At 33.3% G+C, this 14,105-nt stretch overlaps 1 protein-coding gene across 12 annotated transcripts in view; it reads right to left on the reverse strand.

Annotated features, from left to right (window-relative positions):
* LOC120776596 (LIM domain-binding protein 3) overlaps positions 1-14,105 on the reverse strand; it is a 42,646-nt gene that overhangs the window by 14,687 nt on the left and 13,854 nt on the right. For 7 of the 12 annotated variants that reach the window (XM_040107370.1, XM_040107369.1, XM_040107371.1 and 4 more), the window contains exons 2-3: positions 9,043-9,308; positions 8,757-8,970 (exon numbers count right to left, since the gene is read on the reverse strand). In XM_040107370.1, coding sequence (XP_039963304.1) covers positions 8,757-8,970; positions 9,043-9,308 — 480 coding nt within the window. Of the gene's footprint in view, positions 1-891; positions 1,034-1,245; positions 1,438-8,756; positions 8,971-9,042; positions 9,309-14,105 lie in introns of those variants that run through there. The other 5 variants (XM_040107380.1, XM_040107377.1, XM_040107381.1 and 2 more) reach the window with 3 other exon arrangements.

Consider the following 14,105-nt stretch of genomic DNA (forward strand, 5'->3'; position numbering starts at 1 on the left):
CATATTCTAGCGGATATGAAAGACATTATTGAGCTTTAAATATTGAAAAATAATGTTATTTAATAAGTTGTATTTAAAATTTTGAAATTCTTAAAAAAAATATCTAAAATTAGCGTTATATTTTTTTAAGTTTGTTTAAATATGATATGAATTGTTAACTATGAAATATGTATGTTTATCAACAATTTTTTTAAATTTTAAATAAAGTTGGTTCGAAAGTGTCACGTATTTACTTGCATAGCTGTACTTGAATACATATTAATTACTATGTATGAAGTTCAATGATAAATTAATTCTTGATTAATGTAGTAATGTTAAAATTTAACTAATTTGTAACCAAATTTTTTAAACAAAATAATCATATTTTGAAAAAAATATTTTCAACTGTAAAATTAACTGTTATTGTTAAATTAATTATTGATTATTGTAGTAATGTTAAAATTTCACTATTTGTTACCAAATTTTTTAAACAAAATAGTCATATTTCGAAAAAAATATTTTCAACTGCAAAATTAACTGTCGTTGCTCAGTCTATTTATAACATTACATTACATAGCACCTTATAATAAATTTTAAATTTCACTAATTTGTAACCAAAATTTCTTTTAGAAAATAATCATATTTTGAAAAAAAAAATATTTTCAACTGCAAAATTAACTGTTATTGTTCAGTCTATTTATAACGCTATGAAATACCTTATTATAATTTTTAAATTCCACTAACTTGTCACCATCTTTTTTTAAACAAAATAAACATACTTTGAACAAAAAAAATATTTTTTTAGTTAACCGTTATTTCAGCCCCCTTACTATGTATGCATGTACGTAAGCATGTACATATGTATGTAAGTTAGAAAAATTTATAATTTCGCGTTTAGTTGCGTTGGCTTACTTGGTATTGAATGCATTCATTCAGGTCCGGTTGGGCCCTATAGTAGTGTGGGGTTCCGTTTTTGAATTGGACGTATTCCATTTTTCTCTGTGGTTTTGTGTGTTTTGTATGTGTGCAACTTTAAATTTAATTTGTCAACGCCCTTATTTTGCGTGGAAAAAGTAGAAAAACAAAAAACAAAACGAATAATATAGAAACAATTGTGACAATTATATAACAAAATTAACACTATTCAACGTCACTAGTATTTGTAGTTCTATTTAGAGTTCTTTTTGTTGGTCTACGAAATTAAGTTAAATACAAATTTAAGAAATATTTAACAATTAAACAATTAATTAAAAGAAATCGACCAACTTTTCCGTTGAATTCTGTTAAATTTTGAAGAAAATGTCGTTTTCACTTGCTCGTCAATTCGTACTCGTAGTTTAGAGATCGTTTGGAATTTTGTTAATTTCTTTTGTTTTCTTTGCTTGTGTTCACTACTTAAACTTCTAAGGATTTGATCTGAATTTTTCAATATTCCGAAAGCAACTGAATTTTAATTTTTCACAAATTGGCGATGTTTTCCACATCTGTCTGAATTTTCAAATATTTAATCCACATATTGTATATACAAATATGTATTTGTGTATGTATATGTTATAGATATGTGTGGCCGAATTCACATAGGCTAGCAACAACAATAACAATACCAGCAAATATTCAGAAAAATTTGAATTTTAATATTGGCGCGCCATATAATGAAGCTTCCTAAAGGAGAAGAGAGCCTATACATGTGTATATGTGTTTGTGGCCTTTAACGGCCGAACAATTGTGTACAGCCACACAAATTAGCTCATCTCGTACATTCCATTGGCCGCAGCCAGACGGTCATTTGAACTCTTATATGTTTATACACACATTTGCATATATACATATATATTTACTTATTTCATACATTTGTACATACATACATACATATAAATAAGTGTGTTTGTGTGCAGTGGGAGCTGTAGAGAACAAACCCAAGTGGCTTGCTCCGCCAGAGAGCACTTTCCTATGAATATAGTAAGCCGCGAGCATTTATTTCATTTCAAAATTATTTTCTATAATACCGTTATGTGCTATTTGGCGCAAAAAAAATTAATGAAAAGCAATAAACTTGGACTTGTGTACGGCATATTTAGCAACACCCACACGCTTTTTTGCCAAGGCAGCTATTGCGCGGGGGGCGGCAGGCAGCTGTGGCCAACTGTGTGGCACTGAACAATTTCGAAAATTTGGAAAATAAAAATATATTTCACGCCTTCGAGACGTTTATACTTGGACCCAATGCGAAAATTTTCGAGATATGTACATGAAAATTGTTGGACGTGAGCTTTGAACGCATTTGTGTGCGTGTATAAGTGCGTAAATACGTTTTTTGTTGGTGGCTAGAATTTCAGAATTTTCGAGATCTTAAAATAGAGTGAGGCGAATTTTCAGCATTACGACAGTACGACCGCGTTCGCCTAGTTTTCTGACGCCCACACAAATTTGGTTGTACGAAAGGTATCAGCACACGCAGGTTTTCGAGATCTCAAACGCGCGAGTGCTGAAATTTTTTGGCCACATAACATGTTACTAGTATATATGTATATACATATGTACAAATGCACAGGTGTATGTATATAAAGTGTTTTTGAGTCACTAGCGGCCACTCTATTTTTGTTTGCAAATTTATTATATTACACAAAGACAACCTGGTTTTCGAGATCTTAAGTATTTGATGGTGAAATTTTGTATAATTATATAAATAGTTTTTGAATCACCACCAATCACGATGCTATTTTTAATTTCTAAAAGCAACGAGTGTGTTGGAACTGAGCAGAATTCTTTGTGGAATTAGATCAAATATTATAATTTTAATTGATTTCGTAATTAAATAATTGTATTTATTTTTAACGCTCAAAGAAGTTTAAGCTCATTTTTCTCTGAGTGCAGCTTAGATACTGAATCATGGCGACCTCTGTTTATGGAATCTTAATCTGAATATATCCTCAATTTCCCACGAAGTTAGTAACACCGAACATGAGAAGTTGGAGACCTTATAATGTATGTATATAAGATCTGTTATCATATATCTACAAATGACCAGCGTGACGGGCTGAGACAATTACAAGATATCCTTATGTCCACCTGTCTGCATATATATGAAACAATCCCTCAGTTTTTAAAATATCGATCTGAAATTGGACGTCCTTTTCTCCTTAAGAAGTTGTTCATTTGTTCATTGTCTTTGAAGAGTTTATATGCCATACAAACTGACCGATAAAAGTCAAGTTCTTGCATGGAAAACTTTTTTATTTGACAATATTTATTCACGAAGTTTAGCATTGATTATTGTTCAATACAACCCCTCAATCTCTGAGCATATTGTTCAGATGAGTTATCTTCACAAAGCTTTACATACATACCTAGATTATTATCGAACACAACCCTATAATCTTCGAACAAATTGTTTAGATCAAACCCGTGTTGCATATAGCTGCCATACAAAGTAAGCGATCAAAATCGAAATAGAGATTTAATTTTTTTAATAGGGTTTTCAATAGGGACGCAACAAAAGTAGGTCTATAGGGACAGCAAAAGACGCCATATTTTTTCCTGATCTTTTGACATTTCTCTTTAGTAAGATTTGCCATTTCATCATGGAAGATATACGATTCAACAATGAATAGAAATTATTAAAACTTTCTACCGGAATGACTCCGAATTTTAAGACCACTACGTCCAATTTATGGTCAGATCAACAATTGAGCGTCCAGGGGGAAACTTTGAATCCACAGACACAGTACAACAAAGAAGTGCCCGTAGTGTCGAGAATATTGCTGCGGCTAGCGCATCAATTGAGGAAGATCCAAATCAGTCTCTCACACGTCGTTCTCAAGAGTTGAGCATCCCTGTTAGGCCGTACTTCTTCCGTGATAATCAAGACTGGCACGTTTCTGTGAATTACGCTTAATGATAAACTAATATTTTTGGCCCGAATTGGATAATATGAAATTGGACAATATGTGGTTCCAACAGGACGGCGCCACAAGTCACACAGCGAATGTCACAATCGATTTATTGAAAACCAAGTTTGGTGAACGTGTTATTTCACGTAATGAAGTAGTCAGTTGGCCGTCTCGATCGTTCAATTTGAGGCCGTTAGACTATTTTCTGAGGGGCTACATCAAGTGTTTGGTCTTTGCGAACAAGCCAGCGACGGTTGATGAACCTCGTACGAATATCGAAAGTAAAATTGCAGCAGTATCGGCCGATTTATGCTTGAAAACCGTCGAGAAATGGGTTCAGCGTTTGGACTTTTGCAAGCGTGGCCGTGGTGGGCATGCAAAGAAATCAAATTATTTACATAATGACATCGAATATTCTTTCACAGGAATAAAGAATGAATAAACCGTTTTTATTTTATTTAAACACATATATGAAAAGCATCTTTGAAGGGTTTATAGCTTCGGTGCAGTTGAAGTTAACGTTTCTTTTTTTTCATTTCTAACAATGAAAATATCGCCAAGAAAGGTTCTTCAAAAACATTTTTGAAAATATGTTCTAGTGTCCTCAGAATTTGTCCAGGAATAAAATCACTAGCGTCTGAAAATACATTTTGAACTTTTTTAACTTCTTCTTTGAACTAAATTCACTGGAGTAATACTCTAAAAGGGGGTTGACAAAAAAATCTTTCTTATATGAGATGACATAAGCTTCGAAATATTATTGTGGATCTTGATCTTATTTATCTACAGATTTAAAATAGTTTATATTAGAAATTAATATTTTTTTGATTTTCTATATTAGTATCCTTCGCATTGTAGTATTTAATATAAAAGCTCAGAAAATATACAACTTAAAAATATATTTTTTTAAATTTTATTAATATTCTAATATTTCTGCATAAAATTATTTTTATTTTTTTTCTGTTAAATTTCAGATTATTATTTTTTTTTTATTAAAAATATTTCTTTGTTTATGTTATAAAAAAAAGATATTGAATATCATGTTCTTAAATCTTAAGTTGAATAAACCAATTAATTGCAAAAATGCAAGCCTGCATGCATGAATATGTTTATATTAGCTTTTAATGCATATGTATGTATATGTATTTATCAGTTCAAACGGTGTCAACATTAATTTAATGTCCAATTTCCATTTGGCTCGGTTGCTCTTTGTTTTCCACAGAAGATTTAACTTGTTTTCAATGACCAATTCCAACCTCATTTAAGTAAATATGTGCAAAAGCTGTTTTATGCGTAAATAAATATTATACATACAAAATATAAACGCATACAAATCAATATATGAATATACATATATACATACATAAGATTTTATATAAGCCAAATAATTATGTCAAAATAATACATATGTAAATATATACATATGTATATACTTACTATATGAGCCATATATACACCTGCATCATACAAAAAATTTAAATACATCTATACGTAAATGCCTACATTTTATATACATATGTACAAGTATGTTTATATTTGATTTGTATATATGTACATATGTATGTAAATCGCAATCACGTATGTATCTGCTCTTATTATGATTGAGCGCACCCCACCTACAATCTCATAAATAAATAAACAAACAAAACAATAAAAGAAATCACACACACATACACCAACCAAATTGCTAACAGCAAAAAGCATGAGCAATGAACGTTCAACATGTGTGCTGTAAACACCTTGAAGTGCTAAAATTACACCGTCACATAAACTGTCCTTGAAAATTTTCTTGAATCATCATCAACCCGCAAACATCATCATTAGCTACAACATCACTGCCGCCGAGGGAATTTGTACTTGTTGTTATTTTCAAATTTGTGAAAGTTGCAGCAATGGCAGAAAGTAAGAAAGGGGTTTGTTTGACAGAGCTCAGCAAGTTGCAGATCACTCATACGCCGTGTCGCACACAACTGCAGTATCAAACATGCAACCATAAACTCATGCATACACACATATGTATGCATATCGTGTGTATGAATATTTATAAAATCATTAATTTGACCCACTGTCCGCCCCATGGCACTCGCTTTTGAATCGAACACACTGCCAATGAACATTATCATTGCCTTCATAATTATCATAAGCAGCTGCGCGTTATTACGGATGTCAATGTCAGAAAGGTATTTCGAATGGACAGGCAGGCAAATGTACGCACATACATACATACGGCCGTATGGCTTGCATATGCACTACAAAGTTTTGTTTGTTGTTTTTGTTGGCTGCCACTTTTGCAGTTGGCTTTCGTTTGGCCTGTGTACGTCATAGCCTCTTCTCGACGATATTGGCTTTATTTTCGTTGTGCATATGCTATTAGTTTGTACTATTAATAAATACTGAAAGTAAATTTTCGAAAACCAACAACAAAAACAAATTTTTGAAAGACGCCCTTCAGCGCAGGCGACCTTTTCTTCGAAGTTCATGCTCTCACTTAGGGATTAAATGTACAAGATGACGACTAGCCTTCAACGAAAACACGAAGCACAATAACTTATTGAGAATACATATGTACATAAACACATAAAAACATACACTAATATTACAACATGTTATGGCTGCCTCGGCACTAACAATTGTTACATTTGATCAGAAATATTCTTTTGTGGAAAGTGTTGGCCCTTAAAGCTTTGGCAGATGTTTGGTTATGCTTCTCCTCCCATTCATTGTTTATTTAAAGCATTTGAACTAATGTTGCCGAACCAAGGCAGCGTTCTCCATGTAAAAATCACCTCCGCATAGCTATTGGCTTTTAGAAAAATAATATTACGATTTTTGTTAGAAACTGGGCCTGATTTGGGTTGCTGTGTCTTACCACTACATCACCGCAGCGTTTTAACATTAAGTTTAAGTGAGGATACAATTCTAGAAATTACTCTTCAGCCAAACTAAAATTAGTTTCATTCTACTCCAATTCAATGGCATTTAAAATATCCAATTATTGGAAGAAAAGCTTCTGAATAAAACTACCTCAGGGAGCGATACTTGTGTATCACTTTGGAGTTTCCTTAGGGAGTTCTTTTACCAAGCTTGTGCCTGAATATATTATATTTGGCTTATCTATACTAATAAAGGGTTTTTCAGTAGGGACGTTATAAAACTATGTACCTAGACCGATTGGGACAGCAAACGACGCCATACTTTTTCAAGTTATTTTGACATTTCTCTTCACTACCATTTTATCATGGATCCACTACCGAGTCGAAATAATTAAAATTTACTACCGAAACTCAGAGTCAGCGGCCTCAACTTTAAGAGCACTACACCCAATTTAAGGGCGTCATAATCGTCCTGTCAGATCAATAATTGAGCGTCAAGTGGAAAAATTTGAATTCACAAGCACTGTACAAAATTTTTCCGTGCCAGTGAGACAACGAAGTATCTGAAGTGTCGAGAATATTGCTGCCGCTAGTGTATCAATTAAAGAAGACCTAAATCAGTCTCTCCACGGACGATTCGTATGTTCGTGAATTGGGCTGAGCAACAACTTGATAATGATCCGGATTTTCATCGAAAAATCATCTTCAGCGATGAGGCTCATTTCTGGCTGAATGGCGTCGCTAATAAGCAAAATATGCGTTATTGGTCAGGCAGCAATCTACACGTACTTCATGAGTCAGCATTGCATCCCGAAAAAATACGGTTTTGCGCGGTTTATGGGCCGGCGGTGTCATTGAGTCGAACTTCTTCCGTGACGATCAAGACCGGCACGTTACTGTGAATGGGAATCGTTACAACTCAATGATAACTGAATATTTTTGGCCCGATTGCATGATATGGGCTTGTACAACAGGACGGTGCCACAAGCCACACAGCGAATGTCACAAAGGATTTATTGAAAACCAAGCTTGGTGAATCTGTTATATGACGAAACTGAGAACACGGCCCTAAACCGCACTTACCCCCTTAATATATTCTATTCAGTGTAGAACACGCACTCTAATTACCTATTTAACCAAAGGTTAATTAAAACCTTTTTTACAAAAGTCCGATTCAATTTTTCTTTTTTTCAAGTGCTTCCATCAAAGACCCTTGAGCTTAATAAGACATTCATCGTATTATTATTTTTTAAAATCAAGGGGTATATTATTTATTTATAACCAATAAACGTACATAAATGTTTTCAAAAGCCAATAGAAAATTTCAAGGCTTCGGATTGCCGTTGAAATATTAGAAACGCTAATTGAAGTCAGCTAAAGTGCAAAGCCATTTTTGACATCGCATTATTCGCAAAGATGATTCGAATCGAATTTTTAGATATTAAAAGATTTCAAAATAGCGCCTACATAATACTTCTATATACGTATAAATACATACGCATTTTAAAAAATCGTATTTAATACTAAACACTTGTATGAAAAAATAATTTAAAAACCACATTATTTTTATTAAGTCCGGAAAAATGTTAAAAGAAAATATATGCAACAAATAATTTTCATAGATTCAAATGCGTTAGGATTCAAAAAAAATATTTGCAGTCATCTTAAACATGCTGTACTTCAGACATAGCTGAAAATGTAGTTTTCGAAAATTTATTGCATACTTTTAGGCGCAGTAATAGTGATTTTACTTCCTAAGTATGAAAAATGTTTTACTTATTTAAGTAAAAACTACGCTTTTTTGTATTTTTCAAAATGATAATATCGCTCAGTTTCATATTTGAATGGCTTTAAACCAAAAATAATTTATTTTCGCACTCGTCTTTTCTAAGCAATTAGCAAAATTACTTCATTTGTTAGCAAATTTCAAATAAATGTAACAACAACAATATTACTAATGCAGCGAAAGCAGTGTTAGAAGCGTTTGGCAGCATAGCGGTTTTTATTGACTCACTTGATTCACAATGGCCGCTTGTTCCTCGGCGACGTCTTGCTGGTGATCGCGTGTTGGCATTGGGCTGAAGCAGCCGCCCTGTGGCTGTGGCAACGGTGGTACATAGCCGCCCGAGGCGTTCAGTTTCGGAAATACTGTTTGCGGCAATGAATCAACAGGCAGTTGTAGAGCGCGCTCATATTGGCCGGGTCCTGGCAAGAATGGTGAGGGTCCTCTGCGCGAATGAGAGAGAAATTAAAACTGAAACTATATATACGAATATGTGCATGAGAAAGTGTCTACTTGCCTATGTGGCACATTGGCATTGGTTAAATCTGGACTAATGCTGTTCACTGGTGAGGGGCCTAGCCCAGCTTTGTACGGATCGCTGCCAAGTCCTTGTGTGTATGCGATTTTACTGTCACGATGTACGACGATTTTAATTTCATTGCCTGCATTGCGGAATAAGGTCTCGGCGTCAGCGTGGCTTACGTCACGTGCGTCATAGTCACGTATCTTGGCGATAATGTCGCCGCGCAGCACTTCTCCGTAGGCGGGACTGCCGACTTGAACCTGTTGTATAAAAAAAACATACAATTTTCATTGAACTTTGGACTTATTTGCTTTGCTTGCCGAAGCAAGTGCATAAAAGAAAAATTGCTCAAAATTGTTTCAATAAAATATTTGTTTATTACGAATATATATAAAATACTATAGAATTATAATGAATACACACAGAAAATTTCATATCGTCCTGGTGAATATTTTTTTTGAAGTTACATGCAAATTTAAAACAGCCCTTCAGAGTGCTTGGAAGTTCAAGGCCAAACTTTAAACGCGTTTTTCTCAAAATGGTGTTCTTAAAGTCGGTGACCAAAATTACTCGAAAACGACTAAGGCGATTAGTCTCAACACGAGCTTCTTAATATATAGTTTTTAGTAAATAAAAGAAGATTTTTTCTCGCCGATAAATATTTTTTTATAAACAGTTTAAGACCGAAATTTTGGCCGAAACTCGATTTTTTTTAAAGAACCGCCATTTTGTCACAAATTTTCTGTTGCTTATTCCTTCGATTTAATTACTAGATGTAACATTACTTAAAGGAAGTCTGTTTGATTTTTCAATTATAGCAGGATCCTCTATGTAGTAGATGTAGTGGTCAACACAAAACGTCATTTTTGAGAGGAGCTCTCGCAGATTAGCTGTAGCTCCTTTTCAAATAAATATTTTTCCTAATTCTAAGTATTTTAACAGTTAAAAGATACCATAATATGTGTACAAATTTTTTAAACAATAAACTTAAAAGTATTTGTCGGCCTTCTAACTGTATATAACCCCTTAAGCCATTCTGCAAGATATTTTCTTTTGCATTTGGCCAAAAATAAAGATTTGATTAGTCCTTCGATCATAACCTGTATTCGTCTGTTGTAATAAGTTTTTTTTTATTTTGGATATAATATAATTTTAAGTAGAAAAATCTTCTTCACCGCCAGACACCTCTTCTTGGAGATTATCTTTTGAACAGTTACGGGTTTGAGGGGATCCAAACCTTTTCAAAACTAATTGCCGATTATTCATTAATACATTGAATCTTGTATATGTAAATTTTTTATGTATTTAATTAATATCCTATTCAAAAAAATGCACTGAAAACGTATTTTTTCTGAGTTGTAAGTGGATACGAGTATAACCCCTGTCGTAAAAAACTCATTTTTGGTAATGTTATGCAAAACTTTATAAACTTGTCATAGGTCTTGTTGATGTCTTTTCCTTCGGAAATTTAATAGGTAAATGTGTATTTCTCCGCGCGAATACTTCACTTTCGGACCTAGAAAAAAAATTAAGAAAGCCAAATCTGGCGATTTTGTATGAAATATCCTCGAACGGTATATGAATAATTAAGTATCGTTAAATTTGATACAAATATAAGAAAAAACGTTAACTTCGGCTGCACTGAAGCTGATTACCCTTCACAGGTGCATTTTTTTAGTAACTATGTGTTCACTTTATATGGAAGCTATATGCTATAGTAATCCGATCTGAACAATTTTTTCGGAGATTATATTATTACTTTAAGCAGTAATCCATGTCAAATTTCGTGAAGATACCTCGTCAAATGAGAAAATCTTCCATACAAACCCTTGATTCCGATCGTTCGGATTGTATGGCAGCTATTTGCTATAGTAAGCCGATCTGAACAATTTCTTCGGAGATTACATTGTTGCTTTAGAAAACAATCTTTACCAAATTTCGTGAACATATCTTGTCAAATGCAAAAGGTTTATGTATAAAAACTTTTTGGCAGCTATATGTTATAGTGGTACGATATCGGCAGTTCCGACAAATGAGCAGCTTCTTGAAGAGAAAACGACGTTTGCAAAATTTCAAAATGATATCTTAAAACTGAGGGACTAGTTCGTATATATACAGACAGACGAACGGACGGGCAGACAGACAGACGAACATGACAAAAGCGACTCAGCTCAACATACTGATCATTTATATACATATATACTTTATAGGGTCTCCGACGCTTCCTTTTGAGTGTTACAAACTTCGTGACAAACTTAATACTATACCCTGTTCAGGGTATAAATGCGGAGAAGCCTTCCCCATTAACTCCAATAAATGATTATCGCTCTTCGGGATGTCTTCACCATACACCAGTTTTTCCAACAGGAATGATATGATTTCTTAGTGTCGTTTCGGCCATTTTTAATTTTTCATGATCTATAAGTTTTTTTCATTATATTCAGTAATGTTTACAATTTCATCATGGAAAGAAAAACGCTTACAAATTATTAAATTTTATTATCAAAATGATCGTTTTTTGACTATACATAATTGGGGTACCCACAACTTGTCATAAAGCATCGTAAAATCATAAATTTTTACAAAATAAATAATAAAAATTAAAATTAAAAAAATGTAAAAAATTTGTTGTTGGATTGCATGCTAAAATAAATTTACGCAAATACAACTCTGAAAGCTATGTTTTCGGATTGTTATAACTTATAACTTTATGAGACTATGTGAAACACCTAAATATACAAATTTTGAGCCTGCACTTTGTTTACATAATGTTCAAATATCAATAAGACAAAGAACCGCTCGAAGTAATGAAAATATTGCTGTCGCTCAGGAAAGTGTTGCTAAAGACCGCAATTTGTTCAATTCAAAGAGGTTTTCAGGAATTGGGACTGTCTCAAACCAAAACCTGACGGATTTTGATAAAAGATTTGGGCGTGCATCTGTATAAAATTGTTCTCATTCAAGAACCGAAGCCATTAGACCACTTTAAACGTCGTGAGTTTGCCTTGGAACAACTTGAAAACGATAACGATTTTTTTTAAGAAAATCATCTTCTCCGGCTCACTTTCATTTGAGTGGTGCGATAAATAAAAAAAATTGTCAATTCCAGTGCGAAGAAAATCTACAAATTATTAATAAACAACCATTACGTTCACCTAAGTTGACAGTTTGGTGTGGTTTCGAACTTCTTTCGTAGTGAAGCTCGTGACACCGCTTGAGAGCAAAATCATTTCAAATTCGCTTAAGATAATAATACGAGTAAAATAAATCACAGCCCATTCACCAAGTTCGCCGAAGGTAGGAAGGAGCAGAAGGTCCTTCCATACAACAATTAACATCTGGCAAGATATTTACACTCATCGCAAGTAAGCAATTAAGATTAGAGAGCGTTTAGTCACTGCGGCGAGATGAAGCTTGCTCACAGCCAATCGTTCACAGGAAGGCAAAATGTCCATAATATCGCTCAGTAGCAACAATTATTACAAAGCCTAGAAATATTTCAATCCCTGGAAATATTTCAAAACCTTCTAATTCTTCAAAACATGATGTTCTGTTGCACCAAAAATTATCGCTGCCTTACTTATTTTCCCTCAGATTACTTAATTGTAAACATTTGATTACAATTTGGCACATAATTATCCAAAGCATTTTCGACGCTTTTTTGGTGTGAAATATCCTCTTGTTTAGACACACATCCATACAGAATTATTAGCATTACGTTGTATAAACTGTTTTCGCAAATACGTCTGCTTTCGTCACATAAATTACATTTAATGGTGACCGAAATTCGCTCATAAATGTTTCTGTCTTGTCAAATGTGAAATATTATTGTGTTTTTTGGGGCTCATTAAGCAGAGCGAGGACGCAGCCTTCGATATTTCGATCTTTTTTCGATTGATTGACTCTGCGAAACGCGCAAACATGTGTAATTGACTTTGATTTATGCAAATATTTTTCGAAAACTGATTTTATTAATTTTCCACTAGCACACAAAGCTCTAAAATGTTTGCTGAAAGTGCTACTTACGGTTTTAGTACAAATTTATTGTTGATACTAAAATAAATATTAATACAATATCTATGTTCGGAAACCGTTTGGAAAATATTTTCTTGAAATAAAAATAATTTCCTCCCACATATATTTTAATACAAACGATTTCATAAATGAAAGGGGTAAACTTGAGTTCGAGAGAAGCGAACATTATCAACTTTCGAAATTTGCAAGAAAAAGGCAGTGCTAAATAAATATATATTGAAATTAATACTTAATTTTAATTAGTTAGCTCACTTATGACTAAAATATGAACCACAAGACATTTCACTTAATTTACCATATCGGATATGAGGCTGATTATATAGGTATTTGGGACGTAATCCATCATATCTCGATTGAAGTGGATAATGCAGGTAGGAACAGATGCTATCCTTTCAACCATTTTAATTACCAACTAACATTGAGTTGTATCTTCGAAAAAACTATAAATTTGTTATTTTATTTGAAAAATACTGGCCCGATTTTGAAGCCTTATAGAATCTGCCATATAAGCTTCACAGAAAAATGTTATACACCATTGTAATGAGAGAAAAATGAAGATATGGACATTATATTTGGCTATCTTAGGAACACTATAACTAATATTGATTCGGAAATGCGAAGGCCAATATTTTAAATTTCGAAGCCAAAAAGAAAACAATTTATAAAAGAACATAAACAACTTTAAAAGAATAAGAAAAATGCGTATGCGAAATCATTGCGAATGTTGGAAAAGTCTTATGATGATTCAGTTTTATCAAAACCAGAAGCCTATGAGTGGTACAAAGCCTTCAAAGACAGTCGGGAGATAGTTAAAGCCATGGACGACCATTTATTTACCTCTTCAACTGATAGAAATATAAAAAATAGACGGTTATGGTGCTTGGGAATCGTCAGGCAAGTTGTGGAGAGCTGACAAGAGATCATCTCATCGAATTGATTTTGGTGGATATTTTGAGTATGAAACACTTCCCGATAAAGCTGTTTTTTCTTCAAACAAGGCAACAATCGAAATGGAGGGAAAA

This window comes from Bactrocera tryoni, chromosome 5 (assembly GCF_016617805.1).
Source record: "Bactrocera tryoni isolate S06 chromosome 5, CSIRO_BtryS06_freeze2, whole genome shotgun sequence".
In the NCBI taxonomy this organism is placed as follows: Eukaryota; Metazoa; Arthropoda; class Insecta; order Diptera; family Tephritidae; genus Bactrocera; species Bactrocera tryoni.